General features: G+C 35.1%; 1 protein-coding gene across 5 annotated transcripts in view; it reads left to right on the forward strand.

The window, feature by feature from the left end:
- AP3B1 (adaptor related protein complex 3 subunit beta 1) overlaps window positions 1-21433 on the forward strand; it is a 169445-nt gene that overhangs the window by 136638 nt on the left and 11374 nt on the right. For 3 of the 5 annotated variants that reach the window (XM_076363229.1, XM_076363228.1, XM_076363227.1), the window contains 4 exons: window positions 1640-1871; window positions 4956-5040; window positions 13623-13720; window positions 18892-19030. In XM_076363229.1, coding sequence (XP_076219344.1) covers window positions 1640-1871; window positions 4956-5040; window positions 13623-13720; window positions 18892-19030 — 554 coding nt within the window. Of the gene's footprint in view, window positions 1-1639; window positions 1872-4955; window positions 5041-13622; window positions 13721-14830; window positions 14868-18891; window positions 19031-21433 lie in introns of those variants that run through there. The other 2 variants (XM_076363230.1, XM_076363231.1) reach the window with 2 other exon arrangements.

Here is a 21433-nt window from a genome sequence, read left to right on the forward strand (position 1 = left end):
TCTGATGTGGAATTTTTTGCAGAGGTGTTTGCTCAATCACATCCTGTATGTGTTGTTCTGATTACACTGTTCGATTACACTCACATAGTGGTTGAGTTTTGAGGGGATGGGAAGCCTTTCTGCCTTTTTTCCTTCATTATTTGTTCTTCATTCTGTATGATATGTGTGAAACAATGCACCTTCCAGAGCCACCTCTGAATACAAACTCACTCAGTTCCTCATGTAGTTTTCTTCAGCTTTCATCAAGGTAGTGCTCACACTTCTAAACATTTATTAGTTGATCTTTACAGATACTCATTTGAGGTGATGGATATTACTAGCCTGGCTTTCCAGTTCAGAAACTGGTGCTCAGAGATGAAGATCAAGTTTATGTGCTTGCTAACTTCTAAAGTTTTTCAACAGGATTCTTTACAGCCTTATGTTTTCCAGATACTCTCCCATTTCTGTAACACCTTGTGGGTTTAAATCCCAGCTCTTACCAACTTCTCATATTACTGGAAGTGCTCACTAAGTCTTCAGATCAACCGCTCGATGTTAAATGTGGCAGTCAGGAAAATGTAGCAACCTGTAAGAGTTTTGTAGGGAAGGCAAGATAAAAGCCTTTTTTCCTTGCTTAGCTGCTTGGAGTCTTGAAAATCCTGCTATTTGCGGTTGTCTCTTTCACTTAGTTACACATTAAGGGCTATGGGTAGGGCAAGAGAAGATGGATACTCATCAGTGGAAACAAATAAACAGATGTATCTAACAGATATACTATCAAATTCAGTAGCTCATAGTGCATTGATCAGACAAATGGGATTTTCATGCTGAGCATTTGCCTTTTTCAACCTCCATGTTCTGTTTGTGTGGTGTTACTTTTCATGTGATTTTCTAGCCTTTCCTTAAAACTTGTTTAAAGAATTCAAATTCGCTTTTCTGCAGTTTTCAGCATATTCCTTACTCTTGCACTTTTAAGCTCATGATTACGGATTTCCTTATCAGCAGTATCTTCTGGGAATTTGTTTGCACACTGAATGTCTTTTATTCATGGTGGTACTTCAGGATAGAATGGACCCAAACATCTTTGGGATTTCTCTTATGGCTTGTGGCAGCAAGACTATTAAAAAAAATGGCAACATCCTTCTGCTTTATACAGCTGTGTTTTTAGTATTTGACTGGTGTAATTGTTAGGCAACATTTTTTGTGGTTTTAACAAGAGAAGCAGAAGACAATTTCTCACTATACGTTCCCACAGAGGGCTTGGGGTCACCCTTGAGTTCTGATGCATAGAATGGAGGGAGACTTCTTGTTGGAAACAACGTAATTATTTTAACTGTAACTCTTAAAAAAACCCCTCTGATAATTTAATGGGTAACTGTAGAGTTAAAATATTGAAAACAGATTTATAATGGAAAGTGAGGCAAATACAACAAAGTTAAAGCTGCTATTTCTCAGCACCAGAAATGTTATTTTTAGGCTCTATTATCTGATATCTATTACTGCAATTTATGGATTTGAATGTGTCCTTAGATGTTTCTAGTTCACTAAAATTCCAACTAGAAAGCAGGCACTCTAGCTGAGTGAAAAGTGCAGTATCTAATTCTCATTTTATCTGTTCTTTGCTTACACCATTCACCAACTGTTGTTTTGTACTTAACAGGTCACTACCCAAATCTCTGTGCCAACAAAAACACATGAACTGCTTCATCGAATGAGTGGAAAAGGATTAGCAGCTCATTATCACTTCTCAAGACAGCCAGGCATTTTTGGTGATCGTATGGTATCTGTGCAAGTGACAGTAACAAATACAACTGATCAGAAGATAGAGAATATTCACATTGGAGAGAAGAAATTACCTCCAGGCATGAGGATGCATGAGTTTAATCCAATAGGTAATCATATCCTATCTTTAAAAATACAGAATCGTAATCTTGTGCAAAATTTCAAATATAGGAAATTTTTTTGCATAGTCATACATATACTCATATATATGTATGTATATGCACATATACATGTATGTATGTATACATACACACACTCATGCAATTATCTTTTCTTAGATAATCTGATTTTAACAAAAATTTAATTCAGCTTTCCCCTACTTGTATTTGACTTTGAAAATAACTCCTTAGATCAGAACTGCCATGCCTGAAAGCTTACCTGCTTGTTCAAATATCAGTTGTATTATATCAATTCCAGTTATTATAATAAAATTTTTCTGTTTCCCCACAGACTTTAATTCTCTTACAGCCTTAGTCCAGAATGACTATAACAGGCTACTATTAAGAATGAGGTTTTGATTTATATATTCACAATGATTTTCTTTCCAAGCTTTAAAGAACATCTGTAGATGTATTATGTAGTTTGGTGGCTCAGAGCTTTCTTGTTTCCCGTGTGAACTTTTGGCAGTGGAATGGAAGTGTGTGTTTTAGTCTAGTTTGCATCTACTATACTTCCACAAAGTGTGGCTTCTTAGACTAGGTAGAAGGCAATGCTGTAGTCAGTCCTAACCTGAATTGTTTTTCTTTCTACCTTCTGATAGGGATTTTTTTTGCTAAATTTCTGTTAGTGGAAAAGACTAGAAAACCTGAGAAAGAAGAACATGGATCGTAGCATCAGGGTAGTACCCGTGCACACAACCTGCTTTCTTTTCTCAGTAGTTCTTTGTTTTAGGACATTGTGGTATAGTCAGAAGGAACAAAAGTGTCTCTATTTCATAATATAAATGGAAAGGACAGACACGCTCCTTTTTGACACAAGCTTCTGTACTTTAGATGTGTTCCTTCTCTTTTAATGAGATACATTACTATGTGAATCCATATCTGAACACAGAAACAAGTTCTTAAAGCACAACAGTGAAGTAACGATTTCAGTAGTTAAAAAGACGTTTGGTATTAAATTGCTGTATGCTATTGAAATACTTATTTTTTTTAACATTTGAAATGCTATACAGATTTACATCAAATAACTACAAAAGCAATTGTACAATGCTACAGTTTATTTCAGAGTTAAAATTTTCGAACCATTTGCATTTTGGTAATGATACATACTTGATCAAGACAGTTACTTTTAGGAAATATACTAATTTTTGTGTTAAGTGAACTGTTTAGTGTTTATTCCTCAAGATAAGAAGTCCAGTGCAGAGTTCTGATTTCAAGTTAGTTTTGACCATCAGCCTAATTTTATATGCCTCCCTTTAAACATTCAAAGAAATAAAGTCCTAAAGGCTTACAGGTAGAAAACAAGTAATATTATAAATCAGATCAGGAGATACTGTACTCACAATAACAGTCAGTGAACAGTAGCATTCACTTCTCTCATGTAAAAAACATGACAAAATCTGGAATTAATAAGTTATCCAGTTCAAGTTTCTTGAGTTCCACAACACAATCCTACCCTTCAAAGTATTTGTTTCCATAAGACAGACATTATTTTGTTATCTGTCCTGTGAAGCTGTTGGTTTCTTCTGCAGAAAATAAGCTATATATCACCTGTAGTTCCTTCCAAAAATGTTGCTTTTCTTGCTTGAATGCAAATTTTCTGTAATCTTTGTCCCTTTATCTAGAACTCAGTTTACATGCCCTGTTCTTACTACTACTACCTTTTGTGTTTCCAGCATTTGGAAAACACGTCCTATAATTTGCCCAGCGGAACCAAAAGAAGAAGTGTCAGTGTAGACAGGTATTCCTACTGGAGTATAAGTCTAGTTTTGCCTCCATCGCTGCAATTTCTGTTGGCAATTGTCCTGATTTTGCCATAGGAATGGGCCAAGTTATTTCACCTAAGTCCCTGTGCGCAGTATTTTCTTGTTGGCTAGGTGCCTTTGAAATCCTGTTTGAAAACGTTAAGCTCAAAGACTTTGGTAAAGTTTAGTCTGAATTTGAGCTGGAGCCTGTAATCTTTTGATGCTTTACACAGACTTTTCTAGAAATACTTTGTTTTCTATTCATTCCCTAGCATTAATTTAGTCTTTGCCTAACTGCATCATATCCATGTTTTCCATATTTTTCAGAACTTAATCTTGATACAGTTAAATTTTGTTTCCATTTGTCATAGAGCTGCTGCCTACTCTTCAGTTCCTGAAAAGCATCAGATACATTAATGAATAAACTGGAAATCAGACATTTTTCTGCCTGCCCAATCATTTTTATTTGAATTCCTCTCTTAACTGTGCTTTTAGGTTTCCTTTCTTATAATCTTGAGAAGTCAAACTCTGCTCCAATGCTTGTTTTTAATACCTCCTATTTATGTAAAGAAAGAGCTTTTCTTCCTACCAAAGCAAAGCCTTATCTCTACATTGAGGAAACAGTATAGTGATGTAGCCAAGAAACTAAGAACGAGCATGTCTGTTGATACTTTAATTTAAGAAGTGCCTCAGTCTGCACTGCTTGTAAAGCACAAAATTATCTTCCCTTTTAGGTTCATAATCTTTCTGCTCCCTTCCAGAACTAATGCAAGTGGAATATTGAGAAATAAGTAAACCACACTAATTATGAAATATTTTTAATTCTGCTCTTTTTCCATTACTGTGTATAGTGATGTAAATTTTGTTAATATTTGTTGTGTTTTACTATTTATTAACTAAATTTGCAAACTGGTGTTATTGAAAATGAAATCCTAGTGCTGGACCTGTACACAAGTGAAAGGATGTAACTTCAATGTATTTTTTTCTGTAAATAATTTTCCTAGCTTTTCTAATACAAATCCTTATTTTGTTGGTGGCAGGGCTGTAAGATTGAAATGGCAACATTACATGTGTACTAACTGTGGGGAGGGGGGATCCAAGACACTTAAACATGCAAGTATGACATTTGAGTAATACCTACTTGAAATAAAATTTCAAGTATTGGCTCTTTTTTATGGAGCTTTTTTTTTAATATAGGTTTTCTAATTATGTGAAGTCTGGGGGTTTGGGCATCTACGGTCTTCTGTTGCTCTGCATGTGTACTTTATCTGTTCAAAATGTTTTCATGTAGAGTGCCTTAAGCCTTCAGGATCCATTACTGTTTCAATGGGTATCGACTTCTGTGATTCTACTCAGACAGCCAGTTTCCAGTTATGGTGAGTTCTTGGGGAGGGAGGGTAATTTTCTGCTTTTGGAAGGCAAAAGTAGTGTATATTGGAAGTTTACTTGGCAGTAGCAGACTTGTTGTTTATTTAATATTTATTTATGCTCTTATTTAATAATTTAATAACAATAATTAACATTATTAAATAATATTTATTTATTCTCTTTATTTAATATTTAAAGAATTGAACAACAGTTCACAACTTGATGTATACCCAAAATGTTTTTAGAGAAATAAGACATAATTAGTGTTAGGGTTTACTATTACGAGGATTATCAGTTTTCTTCAGTCTTCCAAATTTTTTTAGCACTTGCTTCTAAAAACACAGATTTGATGGTAAGCTCAAATCTAGGTTTGAAATCACATGTATAAGTTCAAAAACGTTTGACAGGTTGTGTTTGGGAGGTCCTGTTTTTCCCTTGGTGTAAATGACACCAAGTAGAAGCATGAACTCCTTTTCCGATTTAGAATTACTTCTCTCTGTTCCTGAGCTTTATTTTTATTTTTCTCCCTCTTCTTAGGATTCTTATTAATAACACTAGCTTGAAGGGAGCAGTCAGGTCTGACTAGTCTGCTGGAGTGTTTTGTATGTGTTCTTCCTTGTAAGAAATCACAAATCAAAAAAGCACATAGTGTGAGCAATTTTACTACCTTGAGTGCTTATTATGGCTGTTTGTGATCTATGTAACATGACTGCGTGAAACCAACCCCAAAATTTGCTGGCCAAAGAAGCTTATTCCTTATGCTGTAGATTCTTTTAAATTATTAGAGAGAGAATGAAAACAAGTAAGGATGGCCAACTAGATTTTGTTTTATATACTTGATTTGCTCTTTTTATGCTCATTATTGGCACATTCAAGATCCTCCTTTGTATGACTTCCTGTTGCATTCTAGGCTAGCAGGGAACCTGTTCACCCAGTGAGAACTCTGTTATTAACTAGCATTTGAAACTAGGGAAAATTTATAGTAGCAGTGTCCAAACATCAGGAATGAATGGATAGGGGAAAGCTAGACACCTTCTTTTAAGAGCTTACAGAGTCTTTGGAACTATGCAAAGGCACTAAATAGATCTGTACGATTCTTTTTTTTTTTTAACCTATTTTGAAATAACGTTTTTTGACATGTTTTGTTGCAAGAAGCACTAATTTCTATATTTAGAAAAAAAGGATCTTGAATAGGCATTCACATTGCCGCATTCCAGTTTAGGCGAAGCCCTTTGAGAAAGTTCTGTACCCCTTTCTTGAATACTGTAGAAATTTTAGTGTACTACTACTAAGCACAGCTTGCGCAACTTACAGGTTATTAAAGGTAGCGGGAATATCTTAATAATAGAGACGTACCCAACTGACTCCAAAAGAACCACTGCTAAAATAAAATTTTGTGTTCTAGGGGCAAGGAGGTTTTACTATTGATTGTTCCTCCCCGCCCCCCCCCCCAGTCCTCAAACCTTTTCCTGTACAATGGATGCTGATGCATAGTTATTTTAAAGATATTAGTACCTCCAGCAAGATGTCTGCAGCATGTAGTTTATGTGCATCATGTTGTTGTAGCTGGTCTGTATGCTGTTTGCTGGAATTTGGAAACAGCTTTGGCTTATTGCCTGATGCTAGGTTTGTTTCAGAAGGGAAGTTCCCTTCTAGGCAATGCAATTTCGTAATTGCTTCAAAATGATAGGCTGTCTTTCCCTAAATATATTTTGGGGTTTTTTTAAATAAAATATGCTCATTTTATCAAGCAGGAACATTCTTTTTTAAATAGAGCAGATACTTTTCTTTCAAATGCATATTTTCAGTATGCTAATGATTTGATTCCAAACTTATACCATTTATTGCTAAGAATCTTAGCAGTGATGAGGATAAGCAATGTAGCATAACACATTGATTTTATGCAGATCATCACCTTTATGTTTTGGGAGGTCTGCTGTATTAGTGATATATAAAAACTGATTACTTTCTCCAACATTGCCTAGTAATTGTTTATTATTTTCCTATTAGACAAACAACACAGATCAATATTCCTGAACACTGACCAGACTATGAGTAACATCACTGTAAATAGATTTGCCTCAGACCTCAGCGGTGTATTCATTTTAATGATTTGGACAATGTGAGTCCAATGACAAAGCTCAAGCTAAGTTTAAAATTAAATTAAGAATAGGAATTGCTTACTCTGTTCCTTTGCTAATTGATAAGGCCTTGTCTCTTTGACACTAGTTCTTAGAAAATAGTATAAAAATAGGTAAAATGTCCTTTGCATTAAATTTGCTATTTTACTGTTAAAACATGTATTGTTAAAAATCGTACTGACGTTCAAGATCATTGAAGAAATTGTGCAGTCTGATGTTTTGGGGGTGATGACTCAGAGAACTCAGCTGCAGCCTTTTTAACTTGTCATACTTCTTAAAAAGCTTTTATCCAAAAGGAAGAATGACTTGTAGAAGTTTGTCAAAATGTAGTTGAAATACTGTGCACACAAAGATGTTGATATTCTTGTATTTCCTGGTAACATATCTTTATGAAAGACATTGTCAGTTATTTTGCATTTTTGTTAGAAGGATGTTCAGCAGTAAAGTGTTCCTGATCATAATAATTTTCTTTACGTTGTTCTAAGAGGAGCACTTTGTCTTGCATCAAATGTAATTGATCCTGAAGCAGTGTAATCACAATTACTCACTTTCTTAATTGGCCTGCCCAAAATCAGAAAATGGAAACCGATCAGCAGCGTTTAAATCAATAGCTTTGTAGTAAAGCTTGTGGGGGTAGGGAGATAGTGGTAATGGGTAGATCAATTGGTCTTAGATGCCAATCATGGACTGTGTGTTTTGCATAGCAAACACTACCTTTCTGCTTGGGGATGTGCTGTTGTACTAGTGGTTCAATAAATACAAACTGTATAAAGAAAAAAACTAACATGAGTAATAAAGTATTTAGATCTTTCTGAATTTGTTGTATAAATCAAGGACAGTGGAGGAGAAACTGCATTATGGAGAGAGGTTCAAAGGGCTGAGCTTTGAAAGACCTCCCTCATAAATACTATTTTATTAGACAAAGCTTACCAAGATCACACATCTAATTAAAAAGAGGTGAAACGCCTTAACTTGAAAACTGTGCCTAATGCATTTATTTAGAATGTGTATTAGGATGCTCACACTATGTACTCATAAGGAGAACATCTCTTCATTGCTATTTTTCTTGTGCCATCTCCTTGCAGAGGCGCACTACTTCAGCCACACTGGTGTTCTGCACAATAATGCCTCTCAAGCAGAAAGTTAAAGAGAAGTAAATGGAGGAACTTAGTCTTTTAAAAGACTTTTGTGAGCGGTACTGTTTTTCTTTTTGGGTTACTTTGTTCAGATTCTGCAAGCAGGATATACACAACTTAGCCAATAGGAAATTGCTTTATACGTCTATCTCACATGCAAGGCAGTCTGGTACCTTGTTGAATCTTACTTAAGCATTAGTATATTCACCATCCCAGTAAGAGACCTCGGTCTTTGCTAGGCAGGTAGGCATCAGTGAGCAGAGGAAAGGTTGGAACAGATCCTTGATGTTACAGACTGACTGCAGTACTCCACTGACTGTGGAATTTTATTTTTTTTCCTTGTCAGATTTTATATATTTCCACATGGGTGTGTTTTCTCTTGAATCCTTGAGCTCCTAGTAATCACCATCTTAACAATCCTGTCACTGTCTCTTTTTTTATCTTTATTATCTTGCATGTCTCTACTTTTCAGATATTCTCAGGTCTTTCTCACAGCTTACCAGTTTCCTTAGATGTCTGAACAAAGATTTGGGAGCTTTGCCATGTCAGAATTTGGCCTTGGATCCTTGGAGCGAAGACATTTGAATCCCTAGAGAAGAAAGGCGAGGAAGGTTACAGAGACAGAAGGTTACAGCATATACATGCCCTTATCCTATTTAGTGTACATGTATTTAGCATTTCGGATTCCTGTCTGCATTTGTAAAACCCAGTAGGCAAATCTCCAGCTTCTTGCAGGTGTCTGGTGAGTGACTAAAGGTGAAGGGGAGATGTCCTCTTTACAACACTGAGAGCTGGAGAAGGAAGATTGTCCTTACCTCTTCTTCCCTATTCTTTTCATCCCCTCTTTCCAAATTCTCTTAGCTGTTCCCAAAGCCATGAAGGTACCACAGCTTTGAAGATAAAATTAATTTACAGAGAACCTTGTTTCTTCTCCCCATTCTTCTGAAAAGTATGCAGGATGTTGTATAGCTCTCTTTGAATCAGCTTGGCATAGGGAACGTGTCCATGCCATGCATCTCTTCCCCAAGGTGTCGCAAGGTTTAAGTGCAAAGAGTACAATCAGAGCTCCCAAGAAGAAAGAGAAATGGAATGAAAGCAACAACTTCTATGCCTTCCATTCTTGCTCAGAATAGTGAGATCATGGGAAAATAGTGTGACATGTGACAGAGGTTTTTATGAGCATAGGCTGCTTACCTTATATTGGCATTTCCTATGTCCCAGTGTTATTAGAAGAGCTGGGACCCTGTACATACACTTCTCCTGTTGTTATGCTGATAGAAAAGAAAGCTGTCTGTTCACCTCATCTGCCCTGGACTGTACAAAGAGAGCATTTTGCTGATTACTCCAGAAGAGGTTGGTGTAGCAGGAAGAATCTAGCATATTCTTAAATGAAGTAAATTCCATGAATGAGATTTGAAAACCATGCTCAATCTGCTGTCTGCAGGTTCTACCTTATTGTAAAAGCTTTTGCTCTAAATTTTGTTTTCCAAGGAAGGTATTTTTTGCAGCATGAAATTCTCTTACCTCACTCTGCGTTGGTGTAGGAATCTTCCCAAGCAGAACTTCTACCTGCAAAGAGGAGTAAATCAAGAGGATCAGTTGGGTAGCAGTCAGTATTTGTGTTGAGTGCAAGCATGCATTCAGGTGTAGATGCTTGCACAAAAGCATCTGATTAAAATTATGTAGTAGAATATGTTATGGAAAGCTAATGTCAGAGATGCAGGACTCTCTTCACATCACTGTCACTTGCATTTTCACTTGTTTCTTGCTGTTTCCTTCCCTAGTGCTTTGTCAGCAGATCACTAAGTTGTTTACAGATGTTGGATATTAAGACAAGCAATCTGGTACTCTTCTCTTTACTTCATTACTCCAAAGTAGTCAGTTGGCCCAGTTCCAGAAAGCAATTATATCGAGATAGATAACTGACCTGGAAAAAGCAAGGCTGGGCATGAACAACTAATCTCATTTCTTCTATTGCTCTGGCCTTTTTTCTTATAAAAGCAGGATGCCGTCTTTTCCTATCTTCAGCAAGACTATGAGCAAAGTCTCATAGACTTCTCCAATCCGTGTTTTGCAGGAACTTAGTGTGTTGCTCTTCCTCTTCCATTCTTTTTTTTTTTAATCATCTGTGGAGAGTTTTTTGAATACAAGACAAAAATAGTGGGCTGGTTTTGGATAGATGTATTCTGTGTCAAGCAGCTACTAGGAGTGAAACAAAAAAGGATAATATAAATAGCAAGAAGAATATTCCCCCTAAGTTCACAATTAAATACAAAACAGATTCTGTGAACTAGTGGCGAGGTACTGTTCTCAGACATCCTTATTTGTTTGATACTTTTAGAGCTTCCTTCTGCAGACTTCTCATTAAGCATACGTGTTCCACTAAGGATGTAACTTATCATTTGCACTTGCTAATACCAGAAAACTCAATCTTTAATTTTTGAAATCTAAAACCAGTTATGTTTTGTTGGCTTGAGAAACTTTGCTTTTTTTCTGATAAGCTTCTCCAGTTTGATCTTCCAGGAAAGTTAGAGCAGCACCACCTGAGAGATGTTTCAGTCCAGCTTGAACCAATTGTCTGCCAGATTCTTAAATGTTGATGTTCAAGCTTCAAACCACTTCTGCAGTTTTTGTTTAAACATAATTTTTACTAATTATAGTATTCAAAGTATAAATAAATAAGTTAAATACACTGGAATTTAGTTTAGTAGGTAGTGGGGGAAATTATGTAGTTGTACTGCAAGACTCAATTTTATTATTAAACTTATCCATTAGATAGCTGATGAAATCTCCATCTTTGGAGATACTCAGAGCTCAAATGGACAAGGCCCTGAGCAATGTGAACTAAGGTGGCGCTGGGTTGAGCAAGAGGTAGGACCAGGTGATTTCCAGATGCCCCTTCTGACCTGAATTGTTCTATGGAACTATGAAATTACTTTTGTTAAATTAGATATTACTAGATCTCTAATATAAAGACATGCAGATCAATAAACAAAAGCTGTGTATTTAGCCTGTAAAGTGTGTGATAAAGAGAATGATAAAAGGGAGGATGATTTTCTCTGGCTGAAAAATAAATTTACTGAAGTACGCTGAAATTAAAAGTAATGCAAAGTAAACCAGATGCTGGCTAAAGTGAAATTAAGAGCAAAGTGGTTTTGAAGAACAACTAGCAATCAGAATTTCTGCTTGCAGACTATGAAGAGTTCATGGTTTATTAAAGAATATCTATTAGCCTTTTAATCACTGGAGGAAAGGGAAGTGGAATGTTTGTTAACAGCAGGTGTTGAGTGGTCCTCCTGAGCAGTTACAGCCGTATAAAACCCAAGCTATGCTCATACTTTTATTCCTTCTTGTTGTGAAAAGATTGTTATAAGCATTTCAAAGCAATTTAATCATTGATGTTATAAGTCAAGTTTATGTACAAATGGCATGTCCAGTCAATGTAGGACATGAATCGTTGTACACAAAACTGTTTATTTTATGCTGAATTATGTAGTACAAATCTTGCTTAAATATGAAAGATAACATTGGTTGAACAATCAGTTGAATAATACCAATGAAGGTATTGTTAAAAGTTTTAGTCATATAGTCCAAGGAGTATATATAAACAGCAAAAAGTTATGAGGCAGTTGATTAAAGACCCTTCCTTCAGCTCTTAAGCTGATGGAGTTCTTGATCAGTTTTCAAAGGAAAAATTAAAGAAAAAATATTACTTTCTTATTTTACAGTGCACTTGATCAGGCCAGCCAGTCAACCAATCCCTGCTCTTTTAGTATGCTGGTGACTTGAGAGATGGATGGTATTTAAAGTAGTATAGGGGAAAAAAGTGAGAATTTGATAGCAAATTTTTAAAGCAGCACTTCATAAATGATTCTTTGTAAAGGAAATACTAGCCAGGTTTGAAGGTATTGTTTCACTGTATGTTTACTAAGTAATAATTTTCGACAAAGTTAGCATAATGCTGAATTTTATTTGAAAAGCCCATACTTGAGATTGCATCCATAAGCATAATTATAACACTTCAGAAGTCAGAAAGTAAGAATGTACTAGTTCCTAAGCATTTGCTTGTGAAATTGGGTAATTACGGTAAGTATTAAAATTTTAAGTAATAGGACCATAAAATGCTTTCCTGTTTTCAGGTGGCTTATTTTGCATCTTTAGGAGGGAGACATATATGTTTTCTATATTATTGATCTAGTGCTGCTTTTTCTATCAGTCTGTCTTATTTCAGAATTTTGAAGTTGCAGAGTTATAAAAAATCAGTAACACGTTTGAGGTTAACTTAAATATCATGGATATTAATTGATGAAATACGTTGTCCATTCTAATGATTGTATCATTATATTTAAGTAGGATATCTGAGGCATATCAGCAATCAGTATGTATTGACTATTTGGTACATCAGGAAAAAAAAAGTGTTCTTTTCTAAAAATTTCTCATGCCTCAAAGCATTAACAAAGATTCTGACTGGATGTACTGATCCTGAATTGCTAGCCGAATCCTTTACAGTATAGTTAGTCAATCACACAGCAGAGTGAATGTATCTTGAGTTTCTGTAGACTTGGAGAACTCCAAGGCAAGATAGTTGGAAACTCAGAGAATTGAATGGAGAGGGAGAGCAAGTTCACTGTATGGTATTTATTTCTTAAGGAGGAATCTATAGCATTTGATAGTAGTATGCTACTACTGATAGTAATTTTTTTAACACTCTGCCATTACAAAAACTGCCTCAAACTCTGTGATTTTCCAGTGTGCTTCTACATCAACCAGTATGCTGTGTGGCTTTGTTTAAATATACAAAATGTTGTGAAATTGAAGTGATCAAAGATATTTCTTTTTTACTCCCAAATTTATTGTTTGGTTTGTTTGGGGTTTTTCAGACAACAATATTTTTGTCTGAAATTATACCTTTCCTAGGTTTAGCCCTATTTCTGGTACAGCTGTTGCTGATGACAGAATTTGTGAATAACAGTTCTTTTACAGGAGTTGTAAAATGCATAATGATTTGTCCTTTGCAAGCATTTAGTTTGAGTGTGATGCCTTATAGATTACAAATAAACATTAATATGAGTAAAAGTTACATTTTCAGAAATACAGGAGCATGCATACTATATTAATAATACATTTGTACTGGAGAAAATGGTCAGCTTTACTGATGTAAGAAATTAGCAGGATTTTGGATTAACAAGGTAGAAATCATGCAGGTAGTTCTTACACTGTTTTATAGATTCCATAGTAAATTTGGAGCTGATATGTATATATTAACCTGTGTTGAAGCATGTGGTTGATCCTCTGTAATTTCTCTTTTCCCAGCACAAAGGATGATCGTTTCAATGTTAACATTCAACCGCCTGTTGGAGAACTGCTTTTGCCTGTCACTATGTCAGAGAAAGACTTTAAGAAGGAGCAAGGTGAGAAATATTTCAGCAGCTTCAATAAATGTATTTGGATGAGAAGAGAGCTGTGTGCCTTTCAATTTCCAAGCGTACAGCAAGTGCTTCCAGTGTAGCTCTTTGTGTTAGTCTCCGTTAGTATTCAGTCTGATGCTAATGATTTAATTTAAAAATATCTTAAAAAGGATGTGCAGTGGTATTTGACAGCTTTTCACTGTGCCTTTAAAAGCACAAAGCCCACCCTTTACCCTGAAACAGTCTTTTGGCTCAGAGAGTTTTGGCTTCCTATCATGAAGTGTGAATGTCTTTCCTACTAGCAGTAAAGCAGAAAGTTGGAACCCCAGCTCAAAGAAATAAACCAAATATATATTGATATGGTGTCTGTCTTTACTAGTCTTTATTCCAAGGCTACTTTTAAAAACTGTTAGTGTACCTGTTCCTCAGCTACTTTGAAGATTATTTTAATCTTCCTTTCAAACACTTCATATGAAAAAAAATATTCTTGTTGGAATACTGTTTTAGAAAGGTGACATCTTTTATATACTTCTGCATTATTCTAATGTTGTGTTTTTAAAGAATGTAAGTTTCTGATGCTAGTCCATACAAACGTCCGTAAGAGCTTTTAGTGACTTGATTTATACAAAATAATTAGAGAAAATTGTACTTAGTTTTGACGGTGTGTTAAATGGAACAGTCCATACTGCTACCCTTAATTTCAATATGATTCTTGGATATTTTAAAATAAAAACGATTTAAAATACATTTTGGATGCATTCAAATGCAATAGTGTTTACTCATATATCTTAATGTATGTGGATTTACATGTGTAAATCTCTTCACACTGAGATGAGAATATACCCATGGGATCCTGTCTCATTGCTGTGTAAGGCTCAGAAACTCGGTATATCCATCAAGCAGTCAAAACACCAATGAGTAATGCTATGTATTATTAATTATTGCTTTTGAGCATTTCTTGCATTTGTATTTTTGAATGATTAAGAAAGTAGTTCATGTATTGCCTAGAGCATTTTCAGTTAAGCTTATGGCTGCAGTGAAAAGTTAGGATTGTTCTTTGTTTTCTTAACCAATTGATACTTATTTGCTATTCTTACCCTTTGCTGGCTAAAGCCTGCCTCCCTGCTTTATACCTGCTCAGCAAACCAAGGTGAGTGATTGAACGAGGCTGTGGCACATTTATTTTAAACTGTTCCCTTCTAACAATTTTAGCTGAGGTTGTAGTGAAAGGAAGGCAGGTTACTGTCCTTCTCCCCCCCACCCCCCCGTTTTTATATTTGCTTGCTTTGTGATATTTTGATAGAGTTTTTGTATGTTTTACTGTGACTGAGGGCTTTTTTTCCTCCTGACTGGCCATACAGAACCACGAGCACATAGAAGTGTACTTGGAGAATAGCTGTGGTCCTCTGTGGAGTTGTTGCCAAAATTCCTTTTTCTTCTGCCATTTTACTTCTATGGTTGTTGATTATTTGTCTGAATAAATCTGGCAGCTGTTTGCTATGTTTAATAGAGCAGAAAGGCTACTCTGAATAAAGCTATTTGAAAATTTGTTTATATGAAGTATTTGTAAATCCATGAAGGTCTCTTGGCATTTCTGTATCGCTCTCTCTGTCTTCCTGAATTCATTCTTTGATGCAGGACTTGATGCTGGCAAATTTGCCACAGGTTTAAAAACCTTTTTCTATTGCATCTTTTTTCTTATAGATATCAGCTGCTTCAGAATATTCGTGGTAATAGAGGTCTCAGTTCTAAATTTTGCATAAGTATTTATTACAAAGATCTAGGAGCAGCTAGCATTTGGGGAGAATTACTATGTGATCTTGCTAAATGAAAAATCCAAATTACAATAATAAATGCAGGGCAATTTAGAAGTTGTTATATATTATTCTATTTTGTGGTTATTTTCAATTTTTCTGTATTCTCCAAATGAATCTGATTTATATAACTTGTTTTTCACTTGTCATGCCTTTTTTTTTTTCTTTTTTTTTCTTTTTTTTTTTTTTTCATTTTTGGACATAAGATGTTTCAAGTCTTGCACCTGGAGATGCCTTATTTTATTTGCAACCAAAACAAATAGGTAAAAAATAGTGAAGGAGTGAGGAGAATATTAGAAAAGCAAGATTATATTGGGGAAAATGAGAATATGTATGGGTTTTAAGGATTTTTTTACATCTAAATTGCATGTGTAACCTAATAAGAATACTAAAGAGGAAATAGCTGGTATTATACTGCTATGTAGAAGACAATTCATTGCTACACATTTTTACTCAATTACACTCTGCTGTTTTGCATTGTCTGTTACATTTGTATATGTCCATTTTCTTCCTGATGGTATAAGGAGAGGGAAACAGACAGGTTTATTGAATATTCATGGCTGTGAAGGTTATCTAGTGGTAGCAGCAGAACATCGAAAGCTGGATTTATCCACATGCTGCGCATGATACACTTAGCCTTGCTACACCGTCTTCCCTTCCCTCCTGAGCTGGGGAATCCTCCGGTGAGGTAATTCCCCAGAGCAGCAGCTGAGTTAGCGGTTGATGTTGTGATTGACAATTTTGAAGCAGTGGATAAAAATGGTATTGCCAAACTATTCTTTACCCTTCTGGTTAAATATTTTTACTGATCTTTAGGCCTCAGGATTTTATACCCTGTTTTACATCACATCCCCATGAAAAGTAGTAGCAGCAATTCTGCATGAGTGAGACATGTACTGTTGGGATCTCTGTATCCAAATTTTTACTTGTCTGCTGTTTTTAAAAATCAGTAGCAAAACTCCCCTTGCCTTAGTTCAGAATAGGACTAGTCTGGTAGCTAACATACCTTGTTACCTACCAGTGTAATTTTTCCAATTTCATTTCCTTTTATTATTAAAAATGTGTGCAGTTATTTCATTGTATCAGTTAGTTAACCCAGATTAATTGCTGCTCTGTGCTCTGACTAGAGTTTTCTTAGATTCTCATGTTTCAAGCAATATTAAAGGTGGCATGCGTTTGTTACAGCTGGATATTAATCAGAACTTTTATGAAGGTGTTTTTAAAATAGCCAGTTAAAACTACTTTAAGTATAAAGGCTATTTCCGCCCCCCCACCACGGACATGTTTTAAAATAGTTTTGTCAATTTTTTTAAAAGAGTGTGTACCTGATTCACATCTAAAAAACCAACCAAACAAAAAACAAACACCTTGGTTAAGTAAAAAATTGTTTACCTAATGTTATTAAGATTTATATATCCAACTTGTCTTCCTAACAAGCAAGATGCTAATTCTTTAAATGGTTGGACATTTACTATTTTCTGGCCCTTGACTACCACAAGCAATCATATTTGATGCCCCTTAATTAGAGCACCCTTTTTTCTTTCCAGGTTCTTTTCCACCTCAGCAATCGAGACAATACATTTGCTTACCATGCTGCTCTCCTAAGTGTTCTTTTGCATGTAAATTAATCTTGATTCAGTTTACACTGTCATGCTGAGTGGTACAAATTGCCTATAACAATAAAACAGCATGAGTTAAAAATAAAGGGGGGTGAAAAGGCAGATTGAATGTGTGCCTTACTTGATAGGATGTTACTTTGCTTTATGCCAATACATTAGTCGACGATAATGAATCTTCTGTTCTGAAAAGCATGGTTTAGTTGATTTTTTTAATTTTACTTCAATGGAGCAGTACCTTGTCTTTTATAGAACAAGTTAGACAAACCATTAATGACAAGAGTGTTAAGGTTAAATATGAAGCAATGCATTCACTTCTCTGAGTGCTATCCATCTTTCCATTTACAGGAGCTTGACAAAAGTACTGGCTTTGTACAACATTTCGTTTAATTACATGTTGCGGGAAACAGGCTTTTAACATAAACATAGTTGCATTCATTTATTCAGCATTTGCTCTTCAATAGAGCTTAATGGAGAAGGTTTAAATCCTAAATGAGTACACACATCTCTCAGCAGTGTTATGTCAGTCCCTGTGCTCTGCTTAAAAGCAGTCTTAGTCTGCATATGTAGTTTTTAAAGCTTTTGTCTAATAGTGAAGTTAAACAATTTGAAACAGAATGTTCTATTCCTAAGATAAAGCTGATCTTTATATAAGTTGTATGCTTATTTTTGTTCTCTTCAAGAGCAGGTCGTGTTCAAAAATACCCTGTTACTTATGAGCTGTTCCATTTTTACTTTGATATTTCTTACTTTGTGACAGCAGCTAATGCACATTCTAGTGCATTAAAATGTTGGATTTATTTTTTTAATTGCTCTATTAAGCACCTTAGTGCCATTTGCTCTGGGTCAGAACTGTATGTGCAGCCCTAAAATATTAGCCTTTTGAGACTTTTGCATTGTTTTCATCGTTAATGTTATCGTGGATTTTAGATGCTTCATATTTCTGCCTAAAGTACTGTGCTCCATTGTTTGTCTGCGTTTTCAGCTTCTGTACATAGTGTAAAAAGACACACACAATGTTAAGTTGTAGTTACTGCTGGGTTTTAATCAACATGAGTGTCTGGCAAATCATTCTTCTAAACAGTGGATGTTGATAGAAGATAAAAGTGGGGGGTTTTGTTAAAATGTCCTTGAACAACATTTCCTTCTTTACTTTTTTTTGTCATATGTTTGGATATAATCTTGACATTTCTGTTCCATTTCGTAGTGATATTCAAATTATTTTAATCAAATAGTTTATCATGACATTTTAGAGAGATAGATACTAACTGAATTTCCCAGTTTCTAATGTGATGACTTTGTCTTCATGACTATCTGAATTTCAAGATTATTTTTAGCAATTGGGTATGAAATTATAATTAAATTCAGTGGTTTTATGATTGAAAGATTAGAAGGTGTCTTTGTAGATGGTCTTACTTAAGCTGGACTTTTCCACATCAGTCTTACTTAATATTTCATTTCTGTGTTTACATTCTTCTTTTAAGTTATGCTTTTTGTGAAAAAGAACCACCTTGGTTTTACAATTGCATTAGTATCACACATATCATTGTTCAGTTATTAGTAATTTGTTTCTAATAATAGGGCATTGCAAGTAATGTATTTATGTAATTTCTTATAAAATTGTTTTCTCAATGAATGATTTAACTTTTAATGTGGTTTTTTGTTAGAAGTCTCTTATTTTGGTTTTATGCTTAATAAGCAAGCAGATCTTAAAGTATTCATAATGAAATACGTAATGTTTCAGGGATGCTGACAGGAATGAATGAGACATCTGCTACAATAGCTGTTGCTCTGCAGAACTCTACTAGACTTGTAATAATTGAGAGGGTAGTGAAGGCAGCAAACCTGGGTGTAGTCCCTTCTGGTCAAGATAACATACACAGGTAAGATTACAAGTCATTCATAGTGGAACCATCTTTTAATATGAACTCATTAGTTCAAAATCCGTCAACATTTGATAATATTAGGGAAAATTTTATTATTCATACCTTTAATGGGTAAGGTACCCAATTATATTGTAACATAAAATCCTAAGCAGATATTAACTTGAGCCTAAGTACTCCTCAGCTCTTTATTTGAATGTATATAGAATAATCAAATATCTAGACTTTACTGTACACAGTTAGGGGGAGTTGTCCTTTCCTGGTTTTGTTTCAAAAGGAAAAAGTAGCCTTTTAAAGCACAGTACTTTCAAGAGCATCTATATGGTTTTTTTTACTTTTGTTTCTGTTTCCGAAAGTAAGTGGCCTTATTCAGGTTTATCATCTGTGAGAAGCAGCTTGTTTTTCCCACATTAATTTTTGACCTATGATATCTAGCTAGTTAAACCTAGAACCCGATTTTTTTTTTCAGTTGGATGAACATCTTTTTAAATGCAGGTTGAACATTAAATTGAACGTTTCCTTGTCCTTCCTGTATGTATGCAAGGAAAGACAGTGATCAGCTAAGAAAGTCATTGGCCCTGTCTAAATTCCAGATGTTACTTGTAGATCAATCCATTTCATCCAAAAGCTGTGGTACAGAATGTCAGTGGAATTGATATGATTGTTGGTTAATGACAGCTTTTAATGTGATTGACTCAAAATATTTAGTCCTGTGAATCTGTATGGCTTCTCACATGTGACAGGAACAAACAAGAAAATTGCCATGTGTGGGAAACTGAGTGGACACAAATAACAACAGCAAGACGTAATTGGAAGCTGTTAACCTGGTCTTGGAGTAAGAAAATGCATACATCTCTCCTAGCATCTACTAAAACTGTTCCAGAGTGTGAATTACCTCTTTAGCCCCCTGAATTTTGCAATTTCAATAAGAGCAAAATACCTTCTTTTAAAGCAAGAACAATGTTTTTCTTTGAAATTTTGCTGACCGAGATGGCTGTTCGGAATGGTGAGAATCTTGTAGCCTACACAGGACTAATAACCTGATATTTCTCTTTGCTGGATTTAGTCTTTTTTGCATCGCTGGGCATTTGTATTGCATTGCATTGACATTAACCCAGCTGGATTTTCCTATGTATTTGATACGGTCAATGATAAAATTCTGTTTCAACATAAAAACATGGTACAGCTAGTGCGATTGCACTAAAATGATTGTCACTATTGACACCTGCTCCTCCATGAGAGTCCTCATTTGTTGCATCCCTGAGGGATCTATACAGCCTGCATTCTCAACATCAATTCAAAGACTAGGTGAGAGTGTCAATCAAGAGAGACTGAAGTGTCTGCCGTATACAGGTGTTCTCCATCTTTACCCTAGCCATCACATGAGACTTATCGCGTAGGGATGGATTGTTTTGTGAGTGAGTCTCAGAAAGGGTCCCTAAAATAATAGCTTAGTTCCTAGCTCAGCCACGGGTTTCCTGATTGTAGATAACTTTCTAATTTGATCTTGCTTTCTCTTGCTCTTTTTTTTTTTTTTTTTTTTGGACAAAACAGAGTCTATGACCAACAGTAAATAAATTAAAGATGTACTTCCTGTCAGAGACAGTGGTTGAAGGCATGTTCTGGTCGGGCTGAAGTACTCAGAGTGCTTTAGAGCATCCTGAAATCTTCCTTTCTTTTTTTTGATTCAAAATAGAATGTATTCAATCTGCCACAGTAGTTACAGAATAGTTTGCATTTATAATGTTCATCAGACAAAAAAAATTGTTTATAACAACTTAAATGGCCTACCAGCAATGCCCAGCAATGATAAGCATTTAGAAAATAGCCCTTCATTTGCTTCACCATAAGTAACTGGAGTTCACAGATACTATGTAGTCATAATTGCACCTAGTTTTTACTGAGAACAGGAATGGGAACATTAACTAATTGATACTGTGATGAACCTGTTCATCTTTTAAATAGCACAACATTAGCATTAAAGTAAATCCTAGATTTAGATGAATGAGTATTTGCGATAGAGATTAGATAATGAATACTTTCAAAACTCTGAAACAAATGACTAAAATATTTAATTTTTTATATATGTATTAAAAATGTATACATATATTTGGATTAAATCAACTCTGCCATGAGAGTAAACAAAAATGGAGCCTCGTCTTGCAAAATCTCATGGATGCAAGAAGTGTGCCATGTTTTATTTATGTGACACATACACCATTTCAGGATGATAAAATAAACAGTCACCTTTTACCCTGACAAAGCAGTTACGGATTCAATAAAAATATGTTAAAAGTGAATTTTTTTCTTTTTCTATAGTATTGTCATTTGTCTTGTTTGTTTTATTGCAAGTGGTATTTTGGGAAAAAAATTATACAAGAACTTGTTTCAGCTCATCATGCT

This window comes from Aptenodytes patagonicus, chromosome Z (assembly GCF_965638725.1).
Source record: "Aptenodytes patagonicus chromosome Z, bAptPat1.pri.cur, whole genome shotgun sequence".
Lineage (NCBI taxonomy): Eukaryota > Metazoa > Chordata > Aves > Sphenisciformes > Spheniscidae > Aptenodytes > Aptenodytes patagonicus.